The sequence below is a fragment of the Hylobates moloch genome, unplaced genomic scaffold (genome assembly GCF_009828535.3).
Source record: "Hylobates moloch isolate HMO894 unplaced genomic scaffold, HMol_V3 SCAFFOLD_3, whole genome shotgun sequence".
NCBI lineage: Eukaryota > Metazoa > Chordata > Mammalia > Primates > Hylobatidae > Hylobates > Hylobates moloch.
This window is the reverse complement of record NW_026652278.1, coordinates 158,099,664-158,112,431: the sequence shown is the minus strand read 5'-3', so window position 1 is coordinate 158,112,431 and position 12,768 is coordinate 158,099,664. Positions and strand designations below refer to the sequence as shown.

Here is a 12,768-nt window from a genome sequence, read left to right as displayed (position 1 = left end):
TGCAAAGGTATTTTTTCTGAGACATACAATTCTAAATTGAAATTTTTTTCTTTTAGTACTTTAGTGATGCTGCTCCACTGTCATCTTATGCACATTACTTGTAATGAGAAGTCTTCTGTTAACCCTCACTTTTAGTTTTATTCTTCTGTGTCTTTTTTCTCTGACTCCTTTTCACATTTTTCCCTGTAGCCTTGGTTTCAGTGAATTTGATTGTGATGTGCCTTGATGTCACTTTCATCATGTTTCGTTGAGTTTTGCTTGGGTTTTGTTGAGCATCTTGGATTTTTTTTTTTTTTTTTTTTTTTTGAGACGGAGTCTTGCTCTGTCGCCCAGGCTGGAGTGCAGTGGCACGATCTCGGCTCACTGCAAGCTCTGCCTCCCGGGTTCATGCCATTCTCCTGCCTCAGCCTCCCACATAGCTGGGACTACAGGCGCCCGCCATCACGCCTGGCTAATTTTTTTTTTTTTTGTATTTTTTTAGTAGAGACGGGGTTTCACCATGTGAGCATCTTGGATTTATGAGTTTATAGTTTTCATCAAACTTGAAAAACTCATGGCCATTATTTCTTCTGTTTTTTTTCTGTCTTCAGTATGAATGGACAAGTTCAATGGACAGGTTCATTTATATGAACTTCATTAGGACAAGTTCAATATGGATCTTATTAATGTTTTCTTTACCTCTATCATGGTCAGTCTTCTCTCTAGCTTGTTGAACATATGGAATTCAGTTATAATGACAGTTACAAATGTCCTTGTCTACTAGTTACATCATCTCTGTCATTATAGGGTTGGATTGGATTCATTGATTTTTTTTCCTCCTTTTTTATAGTTAATATTCTGTTTCTGTGCAAGCTTGATGATTTTTTGGGGGCGGCCAAACGTTGTGAATTTTAATATTTGTGCTATGTATTTTTGTATTTGTGCTATGTATTTTTGTATTTCTATAAATATTCTTGACCTTTATTCTTGGACACAATTTAGTTACCTGTCCATAGCTTGGCTCTTTCAAGTCTTGCTTTTAAGCTTTGTTAGTTGGAACAGAGCAGTAATCTATATTATTAGTATTTATTAGTATTACTATGCATTAGCGTACGGCTCATCTTTTACCTTTCCTGCATCAACAACCTTTCTGAATAATCTGCCTTGTGCCTTGTGAATTACAAATCAGTCTTTTTTTGGCTGATGGGAATAGGAACTCTTTCTGGCGCTGTGTGAACTTGTGTTACCTCTGCTTCTTTTGAGTGGTCTTTTCTCTAAACTTTCTCTAAAATTTCTTTACACATTGTGTACTGATATGCTGATCAGTGCTCAGGTAAAGACTCAAAGGGGCTTTTTACAGTTTTCCTGAGCTCTCTCTCTCTGAAACTTACTACTTCAGTACTCGTATCTTGCAAACACTAGCCACTTTGGCCTCCCTAGACTCCCATTTCCACCTCCTCAGCTCAGAGAGACCATTGACTGCACCTCTGTTTTCCTTCCCTGTATTGAAGGGGTTAAATTCCAGTGCTGGGGGGGACAGGAGGGTTTCTCTTATGAAAATTTAGTTATCCCAGTTTTGTTTGTTAGAACTTTTTCCCCTTTTGAATTGCTTTGGCACATTTGTCAAACATCAAATGACTAAGTTATGGGTCTATTTCCGGGTTCTCTATTTTAACCATCCTTTAAGAAATTCCTCTTGGTAATCATTTTGGCTGTATGAAACTAATTATTATCTGCTAATTTGCATGTACTTTCATGGAACTGGTACATTAACTGTATCAATATGTATTAGGTTACCATTGAATGTCTATATACCTTATGCCTCATACTACATAATATTATATCCTGTATGTTACTACTAGGTACCTGTATACTTCATATATTATTACCAAATATTCTAAAGACTCAAACTTCAGTATATAATTTTTATATATTGCTTTGATAAATGTTATTAAAGTGGTTTACCCCAAATTATTATTGTCAATAAGGAAGTAGCAGTTATTTGCCTACTTATGATAAATAAAGCAGGACAAATTTTCTTAGAAATACTTTTCTCTGCGTTTTAATCCATATGTGTGTTTATTTTAAGATTTGTTTTCTATTTTTTCTGTTTAATATATAGAAATGAAATACTAATTTCTGTTTCATCTATTTTTATATTCCCCCCCAATTGTTGTTTACTTATCTTAGTTTTTTCTATTTTTTCACGTAAAGATTTTATAGAAACATACTACAGGTCAAGCATTCCTAATCCAAAATCTGAAATCCAAAATGCCCCAAAATCTGAAACTTACGAGTACCAGTGTGACACCCCCACATCTTTCCCCATGTGATGTGTCAAAGTCAAAGTGAAGGTACACAACACATGGTTTATTCAGCATCCCCAAAGACAAAAAGACCCTCCAGCCATTTTAAACAGCTATCTGATAGAATACCTTCTCATCCCTTCAGATCCCTTTCTAATCCCTCAGCTGCTTCTGATATTTTTTTTTGCCCATAAAATGAAAGACAGCATAGAGTAACCTTTTAATCAAAATCCAGTTTCGTGAGTGGAGACTGAAAGCCTGCGGTTGCTTAACAGCTCTCAGGTATTCTAGTGATAATACTGTGCTGCTTAGTTATCTTAAACACATTTTTTCACTGTAATGGTATGTCTCTCTTTTTTTAACTATGAAGTATTTTTGTGTGAACAAGTGTAAGAAAATGATTGCTTATTAGCAGCATATAAACTCACAGTCAGGAATGATGGTGTTGCCAAACAACCACAGAGGGCCCACAGGGGTGGCCAAGACAGTGACACTATTGCTTTCTGATAGTTCTGTGTATATGAACTTTGTTTTATTCACAAAATTGTTTAAAATATTATATAAAATTACCTCCAGTCTATGTGTATAAGATGGATGTAAAACATAAATGAGGCCCGTTGTGGTGATTCACACCTATAATCCCAGCACTTTGGGAAGCCAAGGTGGGAGGATCACTTGAGCCCAGGAGTCCAAGACTAGCCTGGGCAACATAGTGAGACTCTATCTCTTAAAACACAAATGAATTTCACATTTAGACTTCGGTCCCATCAACAAGATTCTCGTTATGTATGTGCACATATTTCTAAGTCTGAAAAAAATTCAAAATCCAAAACACTTCTGGCCCCAAGCATTTCAGATAAGAGATACTCAGCGTGTATTAATTTATGGTTTTTTCCTATTTTTATATTCCCCAAAACTAGAATTTAATTCATATTCTAAAAGGCAATTATAGATGTATTTTTATTGCTAGTTTCATTTGCTTCTGTTCTCGCCATTATTCATCATTCTTTCCCTGAAAGTCTTTGTGTTATAACCTTTTTTTCTCATGAACCACTCAATTGGATAAAAAACCCAAAATCTGCCTTACCATGCAGTATTATTATACTGTTACCGAAAATTGTTTCTTTGTATATTTTTCTTATAGGACATACAGTGGGAGAAGTTATTAAATTAGATCCTAATGGATCTCCAAGAAGAGCCTGGGGGAAAAGTCCAACAGATTCTGTTCTAAAGATACTTGGAGAAGCTGAACTACAACTTCAGACAGAACTATTAGAAAATACAACTACTAGAAGTGGTAAGGAGAAACTAGTAGTTTTTCTATACTAGAAGTAATATTATTAAAAATCTATGTATTTTAAGATTTTTCTGTTTTAAGTGAATTATTTTTAATTATCTTTCTGTTATAATAATTTTTTAATTAGATTGAGAATGATTGTATTTTCTAGGGGGATTGTCCAAATGGTAGTCTTGAGTTTTGACCTGATAGACCTAGATGGGATCTAAAAGGGAAAGGAAGTGTGTATGGGTGGAGTCGGAAAAGTCAGAATGATGTTTTACGTGAAAACAGATATAGGAGAAATGCATTGAGATGAATTGTGTCTGTTTTGATATGGATTCAAGAATGAGATTGACTAAAAGGTATTTCAGTAGGTGTGACAGACATTATTAATTCTAGGACTGGGGAAGGAGAGTTGTCATGAGGCAGGAGGAAATATTCTTCCTGATCCATAAGTTTTGTGGCCTTTGGTGTTACAGCTATGCATCAAGAAGAGTGTCTATGTATGAAACAGGTATTTTCAGATTAAACAGCTTGTTTAAATGATGAGGAAGTGGAGTGTACTTTTCCTCTTTTTAGAAGTTGTGTCTAGGCAGGAATGTGTGTTGCACTTTTGTGTTCTCTTTCCTTCTCTATCTCTCTCACTCTTTTTCTCTGTCTCCCCTTAAAAAGCTTCCAGTGAAACTCATATCCAGAGCTGGTGGAAAAATAACCTAGGAGATGACACTGCTGATATGTTCAATAATGGAATTAGCCAGATGCTGAGAATTAGCCAGTGAAATGAACCTATACACATGTTACTGAAGTGACAAAAGTAGGCTTCTAATAATTCTGTTATTTTCTTTAATATTAAAGGGAGAAAACAATTTGAATTGAGAAATACATACAATCATCTGCAAAAAAGGCAAAAAGTGTATATGTTTGTAATCAATTTGTTCACATTCTCGTATAAGGAAATTTTGCAGTTGTATGCCAAATACTAATTAAAAATACTAGTAACTTACTCTGAGCCTGTTTTCAAAATGTTCTAGGCTTTATTCAAGACAAAAATGCCTTCAGGCTCTAACTTTTTTTAGATAATAATAATGTTACTCTGCAGTGGTGAGAAAAAAAATTCAGATTTTTTTGTAGTCTAAAAGCTCTATAATATGCTGATGCTCATTAACACTATTACTTTTAAAATATTAGATTCTGATTCCTTGATGTCAAGTTCTATTGCTTAAATATATGCAATTTGGTGTACAGTAATACTTAAACCGCATAAAAATTGGGCTTTCATTCTTCGTATTCATCATAATCCATCTGCACAGAATTGGAACTGAGAAATAACTTATTTTATTATTTCTCTTTATTCAGTCATCAACAATTTATTGAACACTTCTTAGTTGTGTTCACTATTATATGTTAGATGGTAAGCTATAAAGGAAAAAAAAGATCATTCTTGCTCTCAGAGGACAGACAAAAATGAAAACAAATAATAAAATTGCGTGAAAAGGACAAGAATAAAAAGTACCCACAAAGTTCAGAATTAATGCAGAAATATTTAAGTAATTAACTTTATCTTGTATAGTCAAGGAAGACATCCCAGACCTGTTATCTGCCCTCTTCTTTTTCTCCCAAATACATTTACTGGGAAGAATATGCTCTGTATTGGGATTTTAAGCCAAAGAAGCGACAGTTTTTACCATCATCGAAATCACATGTGGCAAAATCTGTGTTACAGATGTTTTTTTGTGAAATGCTCTGGGGCCACAGCTGAGGTAGCTTTACTTTATCAGTACTATATGCCTTTATTAATGATAACACATATGGCCCTTTTGGGTAAGGGAGAGCCACAAGACAATAAGTAATTTTGGGACCACAGATAAGGTGGCTTTTCTTTATCAGTACCATACAGTTTTATTAATGGCAATATATATGGCCCTTTTGGGTAAGGGAAAGCCACAGAGAATAAGCGATTTTGGGGTATATCAAAGATTTTTTTTCAAATAACTCATTAGGTAGATAAGGGGGAGAACGAAATTCCAGGCAATGTGCTATTCTAGTATACGCAGAGACAAAGGTTTAGCTCGTGTATGTGGAGGTAGCTTCATGTGGTGGAAAGAGAATGGGCTTTGGTTCCAATCCTGGCTTTATTGCTTGCTCAGCAACAATGGATAAGTTTGACTTTGGCATTCATTTCCTCCATGTGTAGAATGGAAACACTACTGTCAAGGCTTGTTTTGTGTATTAAATGAGAAACATTAAAGATCCTTGGTGTTCTTTATTTTAATCTTCCAATTCTTATGTCAATGACTCTTTAGTCATTCTGATTGCTTGAAACTCTTTTTGTAATAGATTCCTTAGGAAGGGCTTGTGTGAACACTATACTCATAGATTTTCCATTTTCATAACAGTTTGTCTTATGACTTTATTTGTGAGGGTCGATTTGGCTGCATATAAAATCCTTGGCTTTTTTTTCCTTGACTGTCTCTAACATATAGTTGTTATATTCTGGCATAAAACATTGCTGCAGAAAGTCTGATGGCAGTTTTATTTTCTTTACCTTATAAGTGATTTGGTCTTTTTGCTTGGATGCTCAGAGTGTATCTTTCTTTTTACATAAAGTCCAATCATTTTCTTAAAATATATTTTGGCATTGAGTTTATTTTTCTAGTACAGTACATAGTGGGGTTTTTTTTTTGTTTGTTTAATAGACCTTTTCTTATAGGAGTTTTGGATTCATAGTGATATGGTTTGGCTCTGTGTCCCCACCCAAATCTCATCTTATAGCTCCCATGATTCCCACGTGTTATGAGAGGAACCTGGTGGGAGATGCCTGAATTATGGGGGCAGGTCTTTCCCATGCTATTCTCATAATAGTGAATGGATCTCACGAGATCTGATCGTTTTTTAAAAATGAGAGTTTCTCTGCACAAGCTCTCTCTTTTTTTTTTTAACCTACCACCATCCATGTAAGATGTGACTTGCTCCTCTTTGCCTTCTGCCACGATTGTGAGGCCTCCCCAGCCACGTGGAACTGTGAGTTCAGTTGTACCTCTTTCTTTTATAAATTTCCCAGCCTCAGGCATGTCTTTATCAGCAGCATGAAAACGGACTAACACACATAGCAAAATTGAGTGAAAAGTACAGAGTTCCTGTATATGCCCTTCCCCCATACACGGACAGCCTCCCCCACCATCAATAGCCCACACCAGAGAGGTACGTTTGTTTTAATCAATAGACCAATATTGACACATCATTATCACCTAAGTGTATAGTTTATATTAAAATTTACTCTTGGTGCTTTAATTTCCCTGGGTTTTGACAAGTGTATAATGCTATGTAACCACTATTATTACACAAGAATTTGCTGCCCCAAGAATCCCCTGTGCTCTGCTTATATTATCCCTCCCTTTCTTCCAAACCCTGGCAACCACTGATTATTTTACTGTCTCCGTAGTTTTGTCTTTTCCAGAATGTCATCTAATTGGACTCATACAGTATGTACTCTCTTCAGATTGGTTGATTTCACTTAGTAATATACACTTAAGGTTCCTCTGTAATCTTTTTGTGTCTCAATAGCTCATTACTTTTTAGCGCAGAATATTACATTGTATGGATGTGCCACAGTTTATTTATTCACTTTCAAGATGTACTAAAAGACATTGTGATTGCTTCCAAGTGATAGCAATTATCAGTAAAGATGATATAAACATCTATGAGCAGGTTTTTGTGTGGACATAAGTTTTCAATTCATTTGGGTGAATACAGAGGAATACAGTTGCTGGATTGTCTAGTAAGAGTATGTTTAGTTTTGTAAGAAACCACCAGTCTCCCAAAGTGTCTGTACCATTTTGCAGTGAATGAATGAGAGTTCCTGTTACTCCATGTCCTCTCCAGCATTTGGTGTTGTCAGTGTTTGGGATTTTGGTTATTTTAATTGCTCTGTAGTGGTATCTTGTTGTTGTTTTTATTTGCAATCTCCTAATGACATATGATGTTGAACCTCTTTTCATATGCTTCTTACTATATGCTGCTTTGCCACCTGTATACCTTAGTGAGTTGCCTGTTGAGATCTTTCACCGATTTTTAAATTGGGTACTTTATTTTCTTATTGTTGAGTTTAAGAATTCTTTGTATATTTTGGTTAATGGTCCTTTATCAAATATGTCTTTTGCAAATATGGGTTGAGTATCTCTTATCTGGAATGCTTGATATCAGAAGTGTTTTGGATTGGGTTTTTTTCAGATTTTGGACTATTTGCATTATACCAGTTGAGTATCTCTAATCCATAAATCCAAAATCTGAAATGCTCCAATGAACATTCCTTTGGGCATTATAACAATGTTCTGAAAGGTTCATATTTTGGAGGATTTTGGATTAGTCAACCTGTATTTTCTCCTAGTCTGTGGCTTGTCTTCATGTTCTCTTGACATTGCCTTTTTTTTTTTTTTTTTTTGAGATGGGGTCTCACTCTGTTGCCCAGGCTGGAGTGCAGTGTTGCAACATGGCTCACTGCAGCCTCAACATCCCTGGGCCCAGGTGATCCTTCCACCTTAACCTCCTGAATAGCTAGGACTACAGGTATGCACCACCATGCCTGGCTAATTTTTGTATTTTTAGTAGAGACAGGGTTTGCCCACGTGATCCTCCCACCTCAAACCCCCAAGTAGCTGGGACCACCAGTGTGCATCATTGTGGCTGGCTAATTTTTGTATTTTTTGTAGAGATGGGGTTTCACCGTGTTGCTTAGGCTGGTCTCAAACTTCTGAGGTCAGGTGAACCATCCGCTTCAGCCTCCCAAAGTGCTGGGATTACTGGTGTGAGCCACTGCACCTGGCCTAGTTTTGCATTTTATATTTAGTTGTGTGATTTATTTGGAGTAAATATTTTTGAAGAGTTATAAGGTCTGTGTCTAGGTACATTTTTTCATAAGTAGATGTACAGTGTTTTTTTTAGCACCACTTATTGTAAAAACTATTCCTTCTATGAATTATCTTTGCTCGTTTGCCAAAGATCAGTTGACTATATTTGTATAGGGCCATTTCTGAACTCTCTATCCATTCCATTTGACTTTTTTCCTGTTCTTTTGCCAGTACCCCAATATCCTGATTACTGTAGCTTTATAGTATTTCTTGAAGTCACATAGTGTCAGTCCCCCAACTTTGTTCTCCTTCAATTATGTATTGGCTGTTCTGGGTCTTTTGGATATCCACATAAACTTTAGAGTTATTATGTCTGTATCCACAAAAGAGCTTGCTGGGTTGGCTGGGATTATGTTAAATCCAAAGATCAAGTTGGAAAAAAACTGACATCTTAATGATATTGAAGCTTCCTGTCCACAAGTTTGAAATATCTCTTTATTGTTCTTTAATTTTTTCGTCAGTTTTGTAGTCCTCATCATAGTGTATCTTTTTAATATGTAGCTTCCAGTCTTTTTTTCCCTTCTCAGTTTTAGGAGTCTTTTTTTATCCTCTCGATTTTAGGAAAATACTCTTGAATTATTGCCTGCCTTCTTCCCACCCCTCCCCTCCCCTCCCCTCCTCTCCTTTCTCCTCCTCTCCCCTCCCTCCTCCCTCCTTCTCCCCTCCCCCCTTCCTTCTCTCCTTCCTTCTCTCCCCCTGTCCCACACTTTCTCTCTTTCTCCCTTTCTCCTTTTCTCCTTTTCTCCCTTTCTTTCTTTTTTCTAACAGCAATGGAGTCTTGCTATGTTTCCCAGGCTGGTCTTGAACTCATGGCCTCAAGTGATCCTCCTTCCTCAGCCTCCAAAGGGCTGGGATTATAGGCATGTGCCACCATACCGGGCATCTAGTATTCTGTTCTTTTTCTTCAGTCTTCGGGAATTTCCACTTTGTATATTTTGGGTCTTCTTTGCCTTTCCTCTCAGTCAATTGCTCTTTTTTCTTAATGTTTTATTAACTATTGTGGGTATATAGTAGGTGTATATATTTATTGGGTACATGAGGTATTTTAATACAGATATGCAATGCATAGTAATCACGTGAGAGTAAATGGGTCACATAAAGCATTTATCCTTTCTTTGTATTACAAACAGTCCAATTCTACTATTTTAGTTATTTTTAAATGCACAATATATTATTCTTGACTTAACTCTAGTCACCTAGTTGTGCTTTCAAATACTGGATCATGTACATTCTGTCTAACTGTATTTTTGTACTCGTTAACCATCCCCCACCACCCACCACCACCACCCTTCCCAGCCTCTAGTAACTGCCGTTCTGCTCTCTTTATCACCATGAGTTCAGTTGTTTTAATTGTTAACTCCCACAGATAAGTGAGAACATGTGAGATTTGTCTTTCTGTGCCTGGCTTATATCACTTAATATAATGACCTCCAGTTCCATACATGAAACTGACAGGATCTCATTCTTTTTTGTTGCTGAATAGTACTCCATTGTGTATATGTCCCACATTTTCTTTATCCATTCAACTGTTGATGGACATTTAGGTTGCTTCTAAATCTTGGCTCTTGTGAATAGTGCTAAAATAAACATGGGACTGCAGATATCTGTTTGATATACTGATTTCCTTTCTTTTGGATATATACCCAGCAGTGGGATTGCTGGATCACATGGTAGCTATATTTTTAGTTTCTGGAAGAACCTCCAAACAGTTATATATGTCTAGAAATTTATCCATTTCTTCTAAGTTTTCCAATCTATTGCGATACAGCTGTTCATAGTAGCTTCTAAAGATCCTTTTAATTTCTGCAGTATCAGTTGTATTATAATTCCTCCTTTTTCATCTCTGATTTTGTTTGCTTGGGTCTTCTCTCTTTTTCTTAGTCTGGATAAAGGTTTGTTGATTTTGTTCATCTTTTCAAAAAGCCAACTTTTGATTTCATTGATCTTTTGTATTCTTTGTTTCTATTTTATTTATTTCTACACTCATCTTTATTATTTCTTTTCTTCTACTACTTTTGGGCTTACTTTGCTCTTGCTTTTGTTCTTTAAGATGGATCATTAGATTGTTTACTTGAAGTTTTTCCTCTTTTTTGATGTAGGGACTGATAGCTATAAACTTCCATCTTAGTACTGCTTTTGCTGTATCCCAGAGGTATTGGTATATCGTGTTTCCATTATCATTTGTTTCAAAATTTTTTCAATTTCTTTCTTAATTTCTTCATTGACCCACTGTTTATTCAAAAGCATATTGTTTAATTTCCATGTGTTTGTATAGTTTCCAAAAATTCCTCTTGTTATTGATGTCTAGTTTTCTTCCATTGTGGTCAGAGAAGAAACCTGGTATAATTTCAGGTTTTTTGGATGTTTTAAGACTAGTTTTGTGATCTAACATATGTTCTATCCTTGAGAATGATTCATGTACTGAGGAGAAGAAGCTGTATTCTGCAGCCGTTAGATGAAATGTTCTGTAGATATTGATTAGGTCCATTTGGTCTACAATACAGATGAAGTCTGATGTTTCTTTTCTTTTTTTTATTTTTCTTTTGCTGCTCCTTGCAGAGCTGCAATGACCCCTAGGCAGTGCTACTAGAGTCAGCTAAGTCTGATGTTTCTATATCGATTTTCTCCCTAGATGATCTGTTCAATTACGAGAGTATAGTGTTAAAGTCTCCAGGTATTATTGTATTGGGGGCTATCTCTCACTTTGACTCTAATAATATTTCCTGTACATATATGGGTACTCCACTATTGGATGCATATATATTTATAACTGTTATATCCTCTTGCTGAATTTACCATTTTATAATTATATAATGACCTTATTTGTATCTTTTTATAGTTCTTGTCTTGAAATCTATTTTGTCTCATGTAAGTATAGCTACTTCTGCTCTTTTTTGGTTTCTATAGGCATAGAATATCTTTATTCATCCCTTTATTTTTGGCCTGTGTGTGTCTTTATAGGTGAAGTCTGTTCCTTGTAGGCAACTGTTCATTGAGTCTTCTTTTTTTTTGATTATACTTTAAGTTCTAGGGTACATGTGCACAACGTGCAGGTTTGATACATAGGTATACATGTGCCATGTTGGTTTGCTGCATCCATCAACTCATCATTTACATTAGGTATTTCTTGTAATGCTATCCCTCCGCCAGGCCCCAACCCCACAACATGCCCCAGTGTGTGATGTTCTCTGCCCTGTGTCAAAGTGATTTCATTGTTCAATTCCCACCTATGAGTGAGAACATGCAGTGTTTGGTTTTCTGTCCTTGTGATAGTTTGCTGAGAATGATGGTTTCCAGCTTCATCCATGTCCCTGCAAAGGACATGAACTCATCCTTTCTTATGGCTGCATAGTATTCCATGGTGTATATGTGCCACATTTTCTTAATCCAGTCTATCATTGATGGCATTTGGGTTGGTTCCAAGTCTTTGCTATTGCGAATAGTGCCACAATAAACATAAATGTGCAGTGTCTTTGAAGTAGCATGATTTATAATCCTTTAGGTATATACCCAGTAATGGGATTTCTGGGTCAAATGGTATTTCTAGTTCTAGATCCTTGAGGAATTGCCACACTGTCTTCCACAATGGTTGAACCAATTTACACTCCCACCAACAGTGTAAAAGCATTCCTATTTCTCCACATCCTCTCCAGCACCTGTTGTTTCCTGACTTTTTAATGATGGCCATTCTAACTGGTGTGAAATGGTATCTCACTGTGGCTTTGATTTGCATTTCTCTAATGACCAGTGATGATGAGCATTTTTTCATATGTTTGTTGGCCGCATAAATGTCTTCTTTTGAGAAGTGTCTGTTTATATCCTTTGCCCCACCTTTTGATGGGGTTGTTTTTTTCTTGTAAATTTGCTTAAGTTCTTTGTAGATTCTGGATATTAGCCCTTTGTCAGATGGGTAGATTGCAGAAGTTTTCTCCTGTTCGTAGGTTGACTGTTGACTCTGATGGTAGTTTCTTTTGCCATGCGGAAGCTCTTTAGTTTAATTAGATCGAATTTGCCTATTTTGGCTTTTGTTGCCATTGCTTTTGGTGTTTTAGTCATGAAGTCCTTGCCCATGCCTATGGCCTAAATGGTATTGCCTAGGGTTTTCTTCTAGGGTTTCTGTGGTTTTAGGTCTAACATTTAAGTCTTTAATCCATCTTGAATTAATTTTTGTATAAGTTGTAAGGAAGGGATCCAGTTTTAGCTTTCTACATATGGCTAGCCAGTTTTCCCAGCACCATTTATTAAATAGGGAATCCTTTCCCATTTCTTGTTTTTGTCAGGTTTGTCAAAGATCAGA

The 12,768-nt window shown here is 36.1% G+C and overlaps 1 protein-coding gene across 8 annotated transcripts in view; it reads left to right on the top strand.

Annotated features, from left to right (window-relative positions):
- Positions 1-12,768, top strand: part of NEK1 (NIMA related kinase 1) — a 215,085-nt gene that overhangs the window by 140,613 nt on the left and 61,704 nt on the right. For 7 of the 8 annotated variants that reach the window (XR_009212947.1, XR_009212948.1, XM_058436867.1 and 4 more), the window contains one exon: positions 3,430-3,582. Coding sequence is in view for 6 of the 8 variants with exons in the window: in XM_058436867.1 (XP_058292850.1) it covers positions 3,430-3,582 (153 nt within the window). In the remaining 2 variants the exon portion in view is untranslated. Of the gene's footprint in view, positions 1-3,429; positions 3,583-4,236; positions 4,379-12,768 lie in introns of all 8 variants that reach the window. The other variant, XM_032148900.2, reaches the window with a different exon arrangement.